General features: G+C 39.2%; 1 protein-coding gene across 1 annotated transcript; it reads right to left on the bottom strand.

The window, feature by feature from the left end:
* Positions 1-24: 24 nt before the first annotated feature.
* Positions 25-16,263, bottom strand: WEE1 (WEE1 G2 checkpoint kinase). Its single transcript, XM_081266468.1, has 11 exons — positions 14,109-16,263; positions 12,339-12,544; positions 11,616-11,676; positions 11,277-11,449; positions 10,714-10,835; positions 6,866-7,012; positions 4,663-4,758; positions 4,350-4,435; positions 3,466-3,636; positions 3,233-3,378; positions 25-1,488 (listed from the first exon to the last, which is right to left on the bottom strand). The coding sequence occupies exons 1-11, from the start codon at positions 14,682-14,684 to the stop codon at positions 1,335-1,337; spliced, it is 1,938 nt and encodes a 645-aa protein (XP_081122594.1). The 5' UTR covers positions 14,685-16,263; the 3' UTR covers positions 25-1,334.
* Between the last annotated feature and the right edge of the window lie 364 nt (positions 16,264-16,627).

Raw genomic sequence — 16,627 nt, 5'->3', positions numbered from 1 at the left:
AGTTTTGTATTTCATCAAAAATATGCACTCTGCTATAGTACTTTATATACATTACACTCTACATTTTATAATGTAGTGATAATGGAGATAAAATAAGAGAAAACAGGCACCACAAAGATATCAACAATTAAGGTAAGCTCAGAGTGACTTTTAATATGCCAATCAATGTTAATAACACAAGTCAAACAGACAAGTGCAAACATGTTTTAGAACAAAGTTAATGAGAAAACAAACAAGAGACAATTTTTTTTGTAATATCCATTAGCCAGTGTTAATAATTAAGTGGCTAATCACAGATCAAATATATTTTGTGAAAAACTTGGTATAGTCAGAAGTCATTCTGGCATTTCAAACAGCTATGTACAATATTACCAAGATCAGTTTATATACACAAATATTGAAGAGAAACCAGGCAAAACATTTAAAAACAAGACTAACCATACAATCAAGTACAAAACTTGGGAGAAGGAAGGAGACATTTTAAAAAAGTTGTCAGGGAAGGACATTATCTGAAAAAATTACAAAACCAGTAATAATTATACTACATTAATACAGCATTCCAAAGGGGAAGAGGTGCATTTTTTTCAATGCACTAGCTTCAAAGTTCAAAGAGAAAAAAAGGCAAATAGCTGCTTTTCATCAAAAGCAGCTATATATTTCACATAATTGTTTCAAAAGAAAGCCTATTAACAATGATGATTGTTTAATGCTACAATTTTACAGCAAAGACAAAACTAAAATAGCAGCAAATTCACAAGGCAATACTTCCACAGAATTATCATTCCATGGTTCATGCAATGCCTACAAAGTGCTCCCAGTTGGATATATAATTCACAATTAAAAAAAAAAAAAAAAAGAAAGAAAGAAAGAAAAAAAGAAATGTAAGATTGACACACAGGTACATTGGAGAGGCTGAGTAGTACTGAGTATCTTAATATTTCCCTTTTCAAAGGGAAGTATGTTTGCAATAAAGCCCTTGAGTCCTTTCTACAGGTCACTACAGGGAAAGATACCTTTTATTACAATGCAACAGAAAACTGTAAGCAGCACACCACCACAGTGGTTAACCCTGCAAAGGATGGTGTAACATCCAACAGTGACTGACTGACATCCTACAGAAGACAAACTGATAAGACTATACACAAAAGCCTGATATGGCAAAGGTCAAAATACAGCTTTCAACTGTAATTCACAAATAAAAGTCCTAAAAAGTATTTCAGTAAAACTACTGACACCAATAGAGAAAGTAATTGCAAAGTGGATTCTAGCAGTGATTTCAACCTAGCTTCCTCTTGTCACAGTTTTTTTTTGAGGGGAGGTGGGAAATGAGCAGTTCAGTATATAGTAAGGCTGACAGAGCGGTTCATTTTCTTTCCAATAAGTCGAGAGGTTCTATTACTCTGGGTGGTGGACCTAGTGGCCATCCGGTCAGTGAAGAGTGCTCTTTCCTCAGCTGCAGCTTTTGCCAGCTGGGCTTTCTTGAGTTCTCTAAGAACATAAAAATAGAAAACAGAACTTTTTATCTATTAATCCTAGGAAGAGATTCTAAGAGGCCAAACACAAACTGTACTATCAACTGGGAACTATTCATACACCATTATTCCAAGATGTACTTTTTTTTTTTAAACTTTTGTTTTTTTCACCCTAAGATATACTTTTAAAGAAAGAAAAAATATAACATGAAACTTTAGCTTCTATTCAACTTAAATGTACAAAATTATTTTTATTTTGTGCTTTTGGCATCAAAATACCATATATACTTTAATATAAAGACATGAGTAATAATAAATAGTAATAACTTTAGGTCTTAAAAAATAATTTCAGCCAGACACGGTGGCACCCACTTGTAATTTCAATGACTTGGGAGGCTGAGGCAGGAAGATTCCAAGTTCAAGGTCAGCCTCAGCAACTTAGCAAGACTCTGTCTCAAAAAATAAAAGGGCTGAGGACTAACTCAGTGGTAAAGTGTCCCCGTGTTTAATTCCCAGCACTAAAAAAAATTCAAATAAAACTCTAACTTAAATTATGAATCTATTTTGCAAAACAGATGAAAGGAGAACCTTATCTATATAAACTGATGGTTATCAAACTAATGATATATAAACATTTTAATATTTAAATATAAAATTTTAGAATTTAAAAATTTTAAGATTTAATACAAAACTTTAAAAAAGTCACTTATGTTAGACTCAAAATGGGAGTAATAAATCAAAAGAACTAGAAATGTGACATGTGGTTACTAATACTTTCCAATATTTCCCTCTTTTTTATATATGTGTGTGTGTGTTGTAGATGGACACATACCTTTGTTTTTGTTTGTTTATTTCTATGTGGTGCTGAGGATCGAGCCCAGTGCCTCACACTTGTGAGGCAAGCACTCTACTGCTGAGCTATAACCCCAGACCCTATTTCTCTCTTTTGATGATGATTTTTAAAAATATTTATTTCTTAGTTGTAGTTAGATACAATATGTTTATCTTATCTGTATATGGTGCTGAGGATCAAACCCAGGGCCTCACATGTGCTAAGCGAGCACTCTACAGCTAAGCTACAACCCCAGTCCCTGATGATCTTAATCTTTACAAACTATCTTTCTAAAACTGTCAAGCCATTTAGGCCAAATATATATAATCATCTTTGCCAACTTAATCAATATTAATTTCATCCTTTTGTAAAATAAGCACAACAGAATGTTTTAAGGAAGACAATTTTTGATGAGTCTGGGGAAAAAATTGGTTAGGACTCACTTAGCTTTTACTATTATTTAGAGTTTAACAACTATTGCCACTTGCAAAAATTCTAGGCTTAACATTTTTAAATTTCATAAATTTCAACGTTTATTAAGAACACAATATTTCAAATACTCACTTAAGGCAGAAGTCTCCAAACTCTCATTTGCAACAACATATCAAACTAATATTATATCTTTTGTTGAGCCTAAGTGATCTTTCATTAAAAATTTCTTTTTTTTTTTTTGTTCCAGGGACTGAACTCAGGAGCACTAAACCACTAAACCACATCCCCAGCCCTATTTTTGTATTTTATTTAGAGACATGGTCTTACTGAGTTGCTTAGTGCCTTGTTTTTGCTGAGGCTGGCTTTGAACTCGTGACCCTTCTTCCTCAGTCTCTCAAGCCACTGGGATTACAGGCATACACCACTGTGCTTGGCTCTCATTAAAACTCTGAGAATTAATGAAAATGAAAAAGTAAAAACAAAACTCCTCACTTACTTCTGCAAAAGTGAATTTTTGAACTTTTCAGCATCCAATTCTATTCGTAATTGTTCAGCACTCTTTCTAGATGCAGACAATAATACTGAATGCTTTATCAGTGCCATTGCTGAAGGTCTTCTCTCTGGATCTGGATGAATCATAACCTTAGAAAGAAAAGTAAAATTAAAGACATTCAACTTAACAAAGTATTGAACAGTGTTGACAAAATGGTTCATATATAAAATGCTTACTTTTAACAACTCTGTAAATTCCTGGGAAAGCACTTGGGGAATTCGAGGTAATCTACCCTGTCTGATTTCATGCCATTGGTCTCCATTTCTGGGAAGAGGTTCAGCACCAGCAGCACACACCACTGTGAGGGCAAGGGCAAAAATATCCGCTTTTGGTAGATGGGTATAGTTCTGTAAAAGTTATGTAAAAATGGTCAAAAGAGTACACTTCAATGATGATTTAAGTGAAAAATCAGACTAAATTAAAATGTTAATGCCACGTTTAAATTACAAAGTAACATGCACTTTCCAGAAGGGAAAATTTAAATATATATCTAAAACCAAATTCATTCTTAACTTTATAACAAGCTCCTTAAATTCTCAGAAAAAAACTCACTCTCTAGGGATTCCTATGCAAACACAACACGTGTACATGAACATACCAACAAGTCATAAATACATACATGTGCAATAAAGCAAATACATATATAAAAGATTAATAAGATCATAATTATACTTTCTGTTGTTATTCTATTTTAAATGTTTGTTAGACTTCTTCTGAAATTATGTGGCAAACTGATTTTGAAACCACAGATTTTTAAATACTGACAGATCTTAACATTTTGATCTCCAAAAAGACTTTAACATTTTAAAGTTCACCAGTAGCGTATGAGAACATCTCTTTAACTTCAATGTCACAATAAATCTTTGCCTTCAATGACTTTTACTAGATAAATATTCCCACCTAATGGTTTAGACTTTCTGTTCCACCAGTTATAAAAATTCTAATATATTTGTATTCATATTTTCCAACAACCGATAGGTATTACAAAGCAACATATTAATAAAGTACAAGGCAACAGTATTAATAAAGTATTAATAAATTATCAAAAGACAAAAATTACCTCCTGTAAAACTTCATTTGCAAGAAAACGACTATCACCTTCTTCAACTTGTGGACTAGAGATTCTTGTTACATGTCCAAGATCACCTAGAAATATTGAAAAATCACAGTAGGAATTAAAACCAAGGGCTGGGGATATAGCCCAGTGGTAGATCACTTGCTTAACATGTGCAAGGCCCCCTGGGTTCAATTTCTGGCATGCATACACACACACACACACACACACACACACACACACACACACTCAGAATTAAAAACCAAAACAAATAGCATTTGTCTTAATTTTAACATAACAATCTAGTTATCTTTCTTACCTATTTTAAACATAACTTTGTTGGATATCCAGTCATCTTCATCTCCATCTTCAGAGGCAGCATTTGGGATTGCAGTTCGAGATATGAAAATATTACCTGTTAAATAGTTAATTATTTAAGCCTCACTAACAAAAGTATAACTATAGTTTATAAACAAAGTCAAATATCAACATCATCCAAAAGGCTTTTAAAAATCCAGCTCTCATGTTCTACCCCAAAACCAATGAGAACAAAAACTTCAGGGGAGGATGACAAAGCTATATTTTCTGGGAAAATACTTCCTAGCTCGACAATGATCCCTGAACACTTAGAAAACCTTGCATTAGAATCTCATCAAATACATATTAATCTCTAGCAGTTTATTAACTTAAAAACAATACAAAACATAGTAATTTGTGATGCTGCCAAAGCACAAATTTTAATTTAGTGATTACAAGGCTGGTATGAATAAGATATTTAGCCAGCGAGTTTGGCTGACCATATAGAATCTACTGACCAATATTGCTTTGTAGTTCACTATTTGCTACTGTACAGACATTAGCTTTTCCTTCAAATCCAAGTAAACTCATGATTAACTTAAGTTTTAGTGGCAGATTTCATTTTATTATTACTGATAAAATTCTGAATTTATAAATGTTATACTCACTGGACTCCTCTGTCCAATTTCTATTTATTTTTAGACAACTTAGGTAGGATTTGTAAATTTGCTGATTTTAAAACTTCATATCTCTTAATAATTTCACACTTTGTACCTTGCAACACAAGGGTCTATGGTATTTATCTTACAGTTCATATAAGCTATAAGGGAGTATAGCTAATGGACCTTACTAATTCAGATTCACAACCACTACCAATGTATTTTTCCTTTTGAAAATAAAAATTTTATTTAGAGATATGTTCAATTCCAAATAAAAAATTACATCAGAAATAAGATGTATAGAGACTAAGGATATAGCTCAGTTGGTTGAGTGCTTGCCTCGCATGCTCAAGGCCCTAGGTTCAATCCCCAGCACCACACACACACACACACACAAAAGATTTATATAAAGTGACTTAAATTCTCATGAATTGACATACATTCCCATAGATAAAAAGAAGGAAAAAGGGCTGGGGAAATAGCTCAGTTGGTAGAGTGCCTGCCTTGTATGCATAAAGCCCTGCATTCAATCCCCAGTACTGTCAAAAACAACAACAACAACAAAAAAAACCCTGTAAAATTCAACTTAAAAACACTTAGACTAAAATGTTCAGTTTGACTCCCATCAACCTTTAGCTACAAATTAATTTACAGGAAATACAGGGGAGAAAGGAACAAGTTAAATGATACAAGGAAGCAACTAGTCAAATTCAGAAGAAAAGGTATCTTGCAAGACAATCCTGTATCATTTTTAAAAAGTAGAATAAAGCAGCCAAGTGTGGTGGCACATGCCTGTAACCTCAGAGACTCTGGAGACCAAGGTAGGAGCATCACAAGTTGGAAGTCAGCCTCAGTAACTTGTGAGGCTCTGTCTCAAAATAAAAAATAATTGGAGGAAAAACAAAAAGGAGGGGATGATTTGGTGGTAAAGCACCCCTGGGTTCAATCCCCAGTACCAATTACATACGTAAGTAAATAAGAGAATAGCAGCAGAATGAAATGCTAAAGAGAAAAATGGATATAATCAGATGTAATGCATGGTGCTGAGAGATACTACTTTAAACAAATCAACTGCTGAGACTTGGATAAATAAAGGGGCTGGGATTGTGGCTCAGTGAGCACATGTGAGGCACGGGTTTCATCCTCAGCACCACATAAAAAAATAAAGGTATTGTGTCCATTACAACTAAAAACAATTAAAAAAAAAAAAAAAAAAAGCATGGTTCAATTAGAGAATATTTAAATATGGCCTGGCCTAGCAGAGGAGTAGGGTGTTAAGTCTTTTGCTTTTGTTTTTGCAGTACTGAGGCTAAACCCAGGGACTACTTAAGGCTAGTAAGTGCTCTATCACTGATCCTATAAAAGATAGCAGAAAGGTTTCTTTTAATGAGTAGTATGTAAATTTGTAGGGTAACAAGAAAAGAGATGAATAAGAATCATAAAACAGTACTTTTAACAAAGATACTTTAAGATAATAATGAAAAACCACGTGGTTTCATATTACAATGAAACGATTTATTCTCTATATCCCCAAAGAATGCAAGTCAGAGGATTTATAATACTTACTAGGTTTTATATCCATGTGAACCAAAGACATTGAATGAATATATCTCAAGCCCCGGCCAACTTGCAAAAGGAGATCCTTCAACTCTACTTCTGTAAAGTAACTCATGATTCTGTAGTTTTCACTTATAGCATCAGCTAAACTTCCACCTAACGAAAACAGCAAAATTATTTTCTTCTTTCATTCCTCTTTACTCTCAACAAAGAATGATATTTTCTAGGACCTCGCCCTTCAACCTGCTTACAAAATAAAATTTTTATTTTTTCTTTTAATAGGTAAATAGACTCATATGGATAGAAAATACAATTTAAACCTTCTTTCCAGCAACCTGAATGGTTCACTTTCCCAGAGTAAACCAATGTGGTCAGTTTCTTAGGTATTCAACAAATTTTAACAAATGATATTATATGTTCATTATCTTGAAGAAAATTCCGTTAATATAAAAAGACTACCCTTTTCTTTCTTGTGTCCCCACAGAATTCCATTGAATGGTAATGTACTAACCAATCCCCTAATTGATGGACATTTAAAAATCATTTATATACTGTGACCTACCTAATGAATATCTTTATTCATAGGTCACTTGACACATATGTAGTATGTCCTGGCACCAAAACTGCTGGATCAAGATTGTAAGTATTTGTAATATACGTAAAACACAGACGAATTCATTCTCTCTCCACAGAAGACCATACCAAATTTATATGCTCATTATCAATGTATGAGTAACTCTTGCCCTAAGCCTAACAAGTCCATAAATTTTAGAGGTAAACACCAGTATCTGAGTATGGTTTAAATTTATACCTCTTTTATGAATGAGAATATAAACCTGCTTTTATAGAACAGGTTAAACCAATCAATTATTTGTTTACACTTTTAAAAACTTTTTACATTTATACTTTGTCTCAAAATCAATGAGGAACTATTAAAACAAACCTGGGCTGGGCTACAGCTCAGTGTTAGAGCACTTGCCTAGCATGCTTGCAAAAGGAGATCCTTCAACTCTACTTCTGTAAAGTAACTCATGATTCTGTAGTTTTCACTTATAGCATCAGCTAAACTTCCACCTAACAAAAACAGCAAAATTAATATTTTCTTCTTTCATAGTCTTCTTTCATTCCTTTTTACTCTCAACAAAGAATGATATTTTCTAGGACCTTGCCCTTCAACCTGCTTACAAAATCAAAATTTTTATTTTTTGTGTTTGATCCTTAGCACCACAAAACAACAAATATATTTAAAACTTAAAATCACTCAGGGTAATAAAATCAGAAAGGTCAATAGTGCATTAGTCAGGAAGGGAGGTTCTACAATTTAAGACTAAATACCAAAATGTCAAATATATTTTATATTTTTGGGGGGAGGGGAGTAACCAGGATTTGGAACCAGGTGCACTTAAGGACTGAGCCACATCTCCAGCCCTTCTTATTTTTTATTTGATAGGGTCTAAATACGTTGTTGAGGACCTTGTTAATTGCTGGGGCTGGCTTTAAATTTGTGATTATTTGGCCTCAGCCTCCCTAGCTGCTGGGATTACAGGTGTGTATTATAGTGTCTTCCAGGTGTCAAATGTATTTTTAAATTAAAAATTGGGGTTGGGGGGTATATCACATCAACGTGAAAAATAAATTAAAAGGAGATGGCATCAAGTAAATATGTTACAGAACAGACAATATGGTTAAGTTGTTATAAATTAAACTCAGTAACTGAAAAGTTAGGGTTAAGAAAAAAAATAGTCCATAAGATCATAAGAAACAGCTACATAAATTTTGATGTTATGAATAGAAACATTTCTAAAGCTGTGTGAAACAAATTAGCAGCAATGCTTTATAATGAACAAAGTTCTTTCAAGGGCAGAGAACTAAACTTAAGGAGTAAAGACTGGAAAATGAACTTGCTTTGTTCATTATTTTTAAATATGGAGAACCTAAATCTGTACCACTTAATTATTTAAAGAAAAAATGAAAATGAACAAAAATAAATCTTTGCTTTCTCAAGGGTTAGCTAAACTCCAAATTCTCTAATAGTCACAGAAGATGTACAGAAATAAAAATAATACATTATATATAAAAATGTGGGTGTATAGGGGCTGGGGTTGTGACTCAGTGGTAAAGCACTTGCCTGGCACATGTAAGGAAAGGCACTGGGTTCAATCCTCATCACCAAATACATAAAAATAAAGGTATTGTGTTCATCTGCAACTAAAAATATATATAAAGAAATACGAGTGTATAATAGAATCCTATATATCAGCATTCAAATCAGGATTTTGGTACAGATTTAATAAAATAAAAGAAGGAAACCAGCTGGTCCTTAAAGAACTTCATGAAGGTAAAAACAATTCAAGGAGGTCCAAAGTTTATCCTATACATGTCTGCTTTGTTTCAATTTGCAAGAGAGAGACAAGCTAAAGAATTAAAACAGCAGGGATGGGTTTGTAGCTCAGTGGTACAGTGCTTGACAAGCAGGTGTGAGGCACTGGGTTTGAACCTCTGCACCACATAAAAATAAATAAATAAATAAATAAATAAATAAAGGTATTGTGTCCATCAACAAATAAAAATATTTAAAAAGCAAAAAAATAGCACATGGTGGGAGTAAAGCAGAATTTCAGAACACCTTGAAGAAATGAAAAACATTAATGGAGAGTCATTGTCCTTTCATGACCAACAACAGTACTAGAAACAGAAAATAAAATGGAAAAGCAAGGATGGATGCAGTGAGATCCCACAGGGGAAAAAAAAAATCTCTTTGCTATGATTTGAATGTGTCCCCCAAAGTTCATGTGTTGGACACTTAATCCCCAATGCAAAAAGGAATGGGAGCAGGGATGGGGGGATGTCTGATAAGAAGTGACTGCATCACAGGGACTCTGTCCTCAAAAATAGATTGTTATTAGATAGATTTATTTAAAAAAAAAAAAAAGGCAGGGAGGGGGTTCAGCCCTTAAAAAATGCTGTTGACAGCCTTCAGAACCATGAACCAGATACATTTCTGTTTATTATAAAATTATCCAAGGCTGGGGACATAGCCCAGTTGGTAGAATGCTTGCCTCACAATGCATAAGGCCCTAAGTTCAATCCTCAGCACTACAAAAATATAAAGCAGAAGGATCACAAGTTTAAGGCCAGCCTGTTTCCAAAAAAATAAAAGGGCTGGGGATTAGCTCAGCAGTAGTGCTTAGCATATGTTAGGCCCTAGGTTCAATGTCCAGTACTGCAAAATACATAAATAATAAATAACCCAAACACAAATATTCTTTTGTAGCAGCAAAAAATAGACTTAAGACAATCTTTTTATATATATATATATATATGTGTATTTTTTTAGTTGTAGGTGGACACAAATACCTTTTATTTTTATGTGGTTCTGAGGATGGAACCCAGTGCCTCATGTGTGCCAACTGAGCACTCTACCACTAAGTCCCAGCCCCAGCCCCGACTAAGACAGTCTTAACAACTATGTGCCCTATGCACTACGCTAGGTTCTAGGATACCAGAATATACATGAGAAGATCGCTATTTTCTCAAATGGATTGGTGTAATTTTAATAACAAGGATATGCATAGTATACAAAGTTCTATTGAGGTCTCTACAAAGTGCTTTAGCAGGGAGGTTTTCAATCTACTTGCACTTAAAATACACAGAAAGCCTCTAATCTTTTCAGTTTATAAGACAGGCTGGGGAGTGCTTGCCTTGTACATGTGAGGCCTTGGTTTAATACTCACTACACCAAAAAGAAACAGAGACAAGAGTCAGAGAGAAAGAAGGAGAAAAACTTGAGATAATAATATTCCCTCCTTGGTGCTCATTTTCTCAAGTATATATGAGAAAACCATTACACTACTCACCATTACAATATTCATTTTGAATAAGCATATGATCATCTTCTGCCCAGGCAGAGAAATATCGAACCACATGAGGATGCTGTCCAAGCACTGCATGAGCATATACCTCTCTCAAAGCATTCTGCCTAGGAGAAATTTGAGATCAATAGAATGGTAAATGATTTTTTACTCAAGACTAACCTGAGTTAATTTCTCTGAATTTACTTTTCAAACTTTATGCTGAAATGAAATATGCTGGGGATGGGGGCAGGGTTAAGACTCATGAGATTTCTCAAAGGCTTCCTTCCATTAAAGACTTTCAGAAAGATGAAAGTTTGCTGGCCTTAGGACTCAGGAAAGATTACATGCTATTCTACTGTAAATTCATGGATGTTGACTAGAAATAATAAATTTAAGTTAGACTCTAAAATAAAAAACAATGGCACAAAATTAAAAGGGCCTGATTAATCATTATGATTTCTCAAAAATTAAACAAGTTAAATTCAACGTTTGATCATCTAAAACCTTAATGTTTGTAATGCCATAGGAAATGAAAAAAAAAAAAGATAGGAATGTGTAATACATACTCATCAACAGAGCCGGCCAATGGTTTTTTTGATCGCTTAATGGCATAAACGCATCCATCTAGCCTCTTCACACACTTAAACACAGAACCAAACTCTCCAGAGCCAATTTTTTCCAGCTCATGAAACTCTGTCGTATACCGTGACTTCATATTGCTTTCAGTAATTGTAATTCTCTGGAATAAAAAGGTTATCCATGTACACAATACAAAGAAATGAAAATGAGTTTTTGCTATGATGACAGGACTATGTGTGAACTTTTAAAAAATTATTCTAGGTTATGTTTTCATGCTTACTTAACATGTATATATCTTAAACAAAATTTCAGAAATAAATATTTACTTTAGCGGGTCTTGTTTCATCTTCAAGCTCATAATCACTGCCTTCAATATCTTCACAGGAACTGAAAAAATAGCATATATTTTTTCATCAACACATCTAATAGATACACCAACTTGAGATCTAAAATTGACTATGGTACATATACAGGAATAGAGAACCACCTCCGAGTTTCACAGAGCTGGAATCAATTCCTCTAATTTTGTAATCACAAGATTCAGTTCAGATAATGAAAAAGTCCCCGCTGAGATACACTCACTAACTAGATGTCAACATTACCACACATATCAAAATTAAAGTCTTTTTAAAGCTGGGAATGTTGGTTGACACCAGTATTTCTAGCAACTATGGAGACTAAGACGGAAGGATAGCAATTTGAGGCCAGCCTGGGCAACTTAGTGAGACCTTGTTTCAAAATAAAAAAGGACTGGGGATGTAGCCCAGTGGTTAAGCGTTTAATCCCCGATACCAAGAAAAAAAAAAAAAAAAGAAAGTAAAGCCTTTTTAATAAGGCTTTACTGCCTGCCTCATTTGACACCAGCTTTCCTACAATTTATATTTTTTTATTCCTTCCTTTTTCACACCACTCCTTTCCTAAGTGTTAATAAGAAAACATTTCAGAGCACAATTAACCATCTATGCCATTCAGTAGAAGCTAAACTTTGTTAAGTACACCAAACCAATTCTGGGTATATGGGAAAGCCAAACTATTGATAAATGACTCACTCATTCCAATACGCTCTCTTTCTTCTACGACACTGTCCTGAGGAATGAAGCAAAACTGAATCCGGAGTAAAAGGATTAATATTCACTTGAGGAGTCTGTCGTGTGTCAAATTCTCTCTTTCCTGATTTTTCTGTGTCCATGAATAGAGAACCACCGCGGAGTTTCACAGAGCTGGAATCAATTCCTCTAGCTTTGGAAAGCAAACTCTAGAGAAGGAAAAATAAAAATTCTTAGGACCCAACCCCTCCAGACAGCCTTCTCAATCTAACCTTCAACAGGCCTTTTAAGTGGCTGAAGGTAGAGATCAAAGTACCCCACCAGAACTGGGGATGTATCTTAGTAGTTAAGTGTTTGAGTAATATGCTGGAAGCCCTGGTTTCATCCCTAGCACCGCAGAGGGAAAAAAATGAAGCAACATACAAGCTTTTAATACCAGCCGTTTGGAAGGCTGAGGCTTTGAAAATTCCAAGTTCAAAGCCAACCTCAGAAATTTAGCGAGGCCCTGAACAATTTAGCGAGAACCTGTCTCAAACCGGCTGGGGATGTAACTCGTGAAAAACAAAACAAACAAACGAACAACAACAAAAAACAGTGGCTAATTTAAGAGTCTGAGATTAGATATTATCTATCTTTCCGAAAAAGGGAGCAAAGTAAAATCGGTCTCAAACCCTAAAAGGAATATTTATGCTAACTAAAACTAAATTAATTTCAGTGTCTTTAAAAGTTAACAAACCCCAGTCATCTGAAAATAGAAAGCAGTCTCATAAAAGCTCCCCTCCCCCATCTAAATAGTGCTTTGAAAGACACTCCCGCGGGACTCCTCCCCTCACTGGCGGGAGGATCTTGCCGTAGGCAAATCCGCTAATAAAACTAATTCTCAAAAGTACATATATTCTGGTGTTTATGATGAACGGACAACGAAGTGAACCCGGACTCACTTGAAATACGTTTCGCACACAAATGTGCAGCTTGTCTTAATTTCGGTGTCTGTCCTTAAATCTGGGTGACTTCTGGAGTATAAGAAGTGGTAACCCGCATACTGAATGACCATTCCACCAACAGGTGCAGAGACCCTCCTTAAGATATCAACAGCAGAGTCCCTAATCATCACCCAAAGGCAACCAAACTCCGGCACCGCTATCCCACGGACAAAAACAAACGCTTACCCGATACTACGTCCTGAACGAAGCTTAAAAGCTACCCGGCATTATTCTGAGTCTAGGACTGTAAATGGGGGGAAGGCCGGGCTTTACTCGCCAATGGAAGTCCTCACTTTTTCCCCATAACGCCACTAGACACGAAAAGGATAGGAGCGGGGAGTTTTGTTTTTTTTTTAACCAAACACCTTCTGCCCGAGGGGCCCAAATTACAGGCCTCGTCGCCGCGTTTAAAAGGCACCATATGGCTCGGGAGTGTCAGGGGGCCGGTCCTGCACCCCTCGATATCGGTGCCACACTCGGGGCTGAGGTGCTCGGGGCGGCCCCGACTCCGGGGGCGTCAAATCGTCGGCCACCTGCACGGCGCCGACCAGCCCCTTTGTAAAATCAAGAAGTGCAGACGAGCCCCATTGTTCAGTTACATAATCTTAACGGACAATTCCTGGGCAGGGCCAAAGAGAGGGGCTGCCAACTCTGGTGGCGGCGCCGGGCAGCGAGCGGGGCGCGGCCGGGCGGTTATGTAACCGAACCCCGACAGCGGCGCGCTCGGCTGGGCGCCGCGGCCTGTTTAAAGGCCCGGCCGCCCGGCCCTCCCGCCCGCCCGCCCGCTCACCTTGGGCGTGTGCGGCGTATCGAAGAGCCGCAGCTTGCGGAAGGTCTTGTGCGGCGGGGTGCCCGGGTGGTCGGGCAGCGGCGAGCAGGGGCCCTCGCCGGACTGGCGCGCCCCACAACCCCGCAGAGACGCATCCCCCGGGCCGCCGCAGCGCACAGGCGAGAAAGAGCTGCCTAAGAAGTAGGCGGCCGCTGGCGACTTGACCGGCGACGAGGAGCCGAAGCCCTCCTCCTCCCACGAGTCGCCCTCCGCCCCGCCGCCCGTCGCGTCCGCGCTCGGGCAGGCGTCCTGCAGCAGCATGTCCTCCTCCAGTTCCCCGGGGCTGCCGGGGGCCGGGCCAGGCGAGCGGCGGCGCTCTGGCCCGGGCTCCGTGGGGCTCCGGGCGGGCGGCAGCGGCGAGTCGGGCTCCTGAAAGGCCGAGTCCTCTCCAGTGCTGTGGCCACTGCCCTCCTCCTCCTCTTCTTCCTCCTCCTCCTCACAGTCGCTGCAGGGAGAGAAGATCAGCTTCTGCCGCAAAGTGCAGGCGGCCCCGGCACGGCGGGGCGGCGGCGGCTGCTGCCGGCTAAGGAAGCTCATTGCGGGCCTGGGGCCGGGGCGGAGGACTGGAGATCCGCTGACCACGGAGTCCAGGACTCGGCCGGCCCAGGGGGCGGGTCCGCCACGTGCGACTGGGCGCGCCTAGCTGCGGCGGCGGCGAGCCTGCGCGGCGGCGGCGGCGGCGACGGCGACTCCGAAGCGCTCTAGGCTGCGGGCGGAGGCTGCAGTGGCGGCGCGGACTGTCCAGCGGAAGCTGGTCGGCCCGGGCACGGAGGCTGGGGTCTCCGCAGGTCCAGCAACAAGTTCGGGCTCCGCGGCTTCCCGCGACCGTTAACCACGTGAGAGCCCAGCCCACCAATCCCCGCCCCGCTCTGGGTTTGAAAAAAAAAGGAGGGCGCGACGTAGCCCGCGGGGGAGGAACCAGCTACGCGATTTTGGCGCGAAACTGCTGGCTCCGCCTCCCGGTCGGCGCGCTGCCAGGCCACGGGCCTATGAGCGAGCCCGAGGCGGCCTTCAGGGAGGGGCTAAGGGAGCGAGATACGCCCTGCGGGGCGGCCCCGGGGTCTGAAACTCTGAGGGAGGCGTGGGGGCCTCCTTGGTCTCTGCGGGCCGGCTGTAGCCGGAGCCGCCTGCAGCCTGGCGTCCCTTTGGCGCTAGCCACTGGGGCGCTGTGGGCGTGGCGGTGTGCAGTCACGTTTCGGACTTGAGGTCGGGCCTCCGGACCTTCCTGAATTCTGTGAACTGGTGTGCCTAGGAGGGACACCGAGGTAAAATCGGTCTCAAACCAGAGGACCCACACGCGAGTTCTCGACGCGAAGACACTGGCTGTGGGGCTCGTCCTCTGAGCCTCAGTTTGCTCAGGTGGTGGCTATTGGGGGCGGGTGCGACCTTCTGAGGTGAGCTCTCCAGGCCTGTGGTCCCCCATGCAGCCGAGCCAAGGCTTGTCCCGGTAAACAGAAGCAGCACCCCGGCGGCGCTACCCCAAACTGGTGCCCACCAAGCGACCACGGTGTTTGTCAGCCTGCACGTGGGCCTGTGTTGGCAAAACGGGTTGGCCAGGCAACTAAGGTCTAACTAGAGAAAACAATTCCCCTCGTATCCTGTCGAACCGTACCTTATTGCACACACAAAATTTCTTTCCCAGTTTTTCTGTTGTAAATAACCCCGCGACTAATATCCTTCTTTCTCCGTGGTATTATTATTATTTAGGATACATTGCTGGAGTGGGAATTACTGGGTCAAAGGATTTAAGCTGCCAAATTTGCCCTCCAGGAAAACAGTTTGTATTCTCACTACCAGTAGATTACAGCACGCTTTTTGTGAATTTTGGATGTCAGCGGATATTTAATGCTTGTTCAGGAGGGTTTGGTTTCGGTTGTGTGGGTTTTTCTCTTTGTTTTAGTTTTGGTTTAGTACTGGGAATTGAACCTGGAAGCACTTCACCATTGAGCTACAATTATTTTTATTTTGAGACGAGATCTCCCTAAATTGCTGAGACTGCTTTGGAATTTGGTGATCCTCCTGCCTCAGCCTCCCTAGTCGCTGAGATTATGGGCGTGCACCACTACCAGTGATGAATTTGTTTTTGATTCACAATATTGGACAGTTATCTTGGGTTAATGGCCACTTATATTTATTTATTTTTTATCATAGCATTTTATGGGAGTTAATACTTTGTGATTTAAGTTGTTCTAACACTTCAAAAGCTAACATCAAGCTGGATTTTTAAAACTGGTCAGTACTTAGCAGATTGCTTGTTGAATTGTCTTGAGATCACAACTGATGACAATAAAGGGTCTACAGCTGTTTCCACAAACATTTGCTAGCTAATGTAAGTATGCCTTTTTGTATGCTAACCCAAACTTAATTTTAAACTTACAGACGATCAGAACTCTGTACACTTCAAGGAGAGGCATTCTCTGATCCAGAGTGGTCAAAGCCAAGGATTGTTTTCTAGCACCCTCTAATACCTCCCCCTCTGT

Source organism: Spermophilus citellus (genome assembly GCF_964194105.1).
Source record: "Spermophilus citellus genome assembly, chromosome: 2".
Taxonomy (NCBI): Eukaryota; Metazoa; Chordata; class Mammalia; order Rodentia; family Sciuridae; genus Spermophilus; species Spermophilus citellus.
Note: the sequence above shows the minus strand (reverse complement) of the source record. Positions and strands in the feature narration are given on the sequence as shown.

What these genes read in the sequence shown, in the direction of transcription:
- WEE1 (XM_081266468.1), bottom strand. Translation starts at nt 14,684, where the DNA reads ATGAGCTTCCTTAGCCGGCAGCAGCCGCCGCCGCCCCGCCGTGCCGGG. An exon ending in AAGAGAGCGTATTGGAATGA is followed by an intron (nt 11,677 to 12,338) that starts GTGAGTCATTTA and finishes CTATTTTTTCAG; the next exon opens with TTCCTGTGAAGATATTGAAG. An exon ending in CAAAGTTATGTTTAAAATAG is followed by an intron (nt 4,436 to 4,662) that starts GTAAGAAAGATA and finishes CAATATTTCTAG; the next exon opens with GTGATCTTGGACATGTAACA.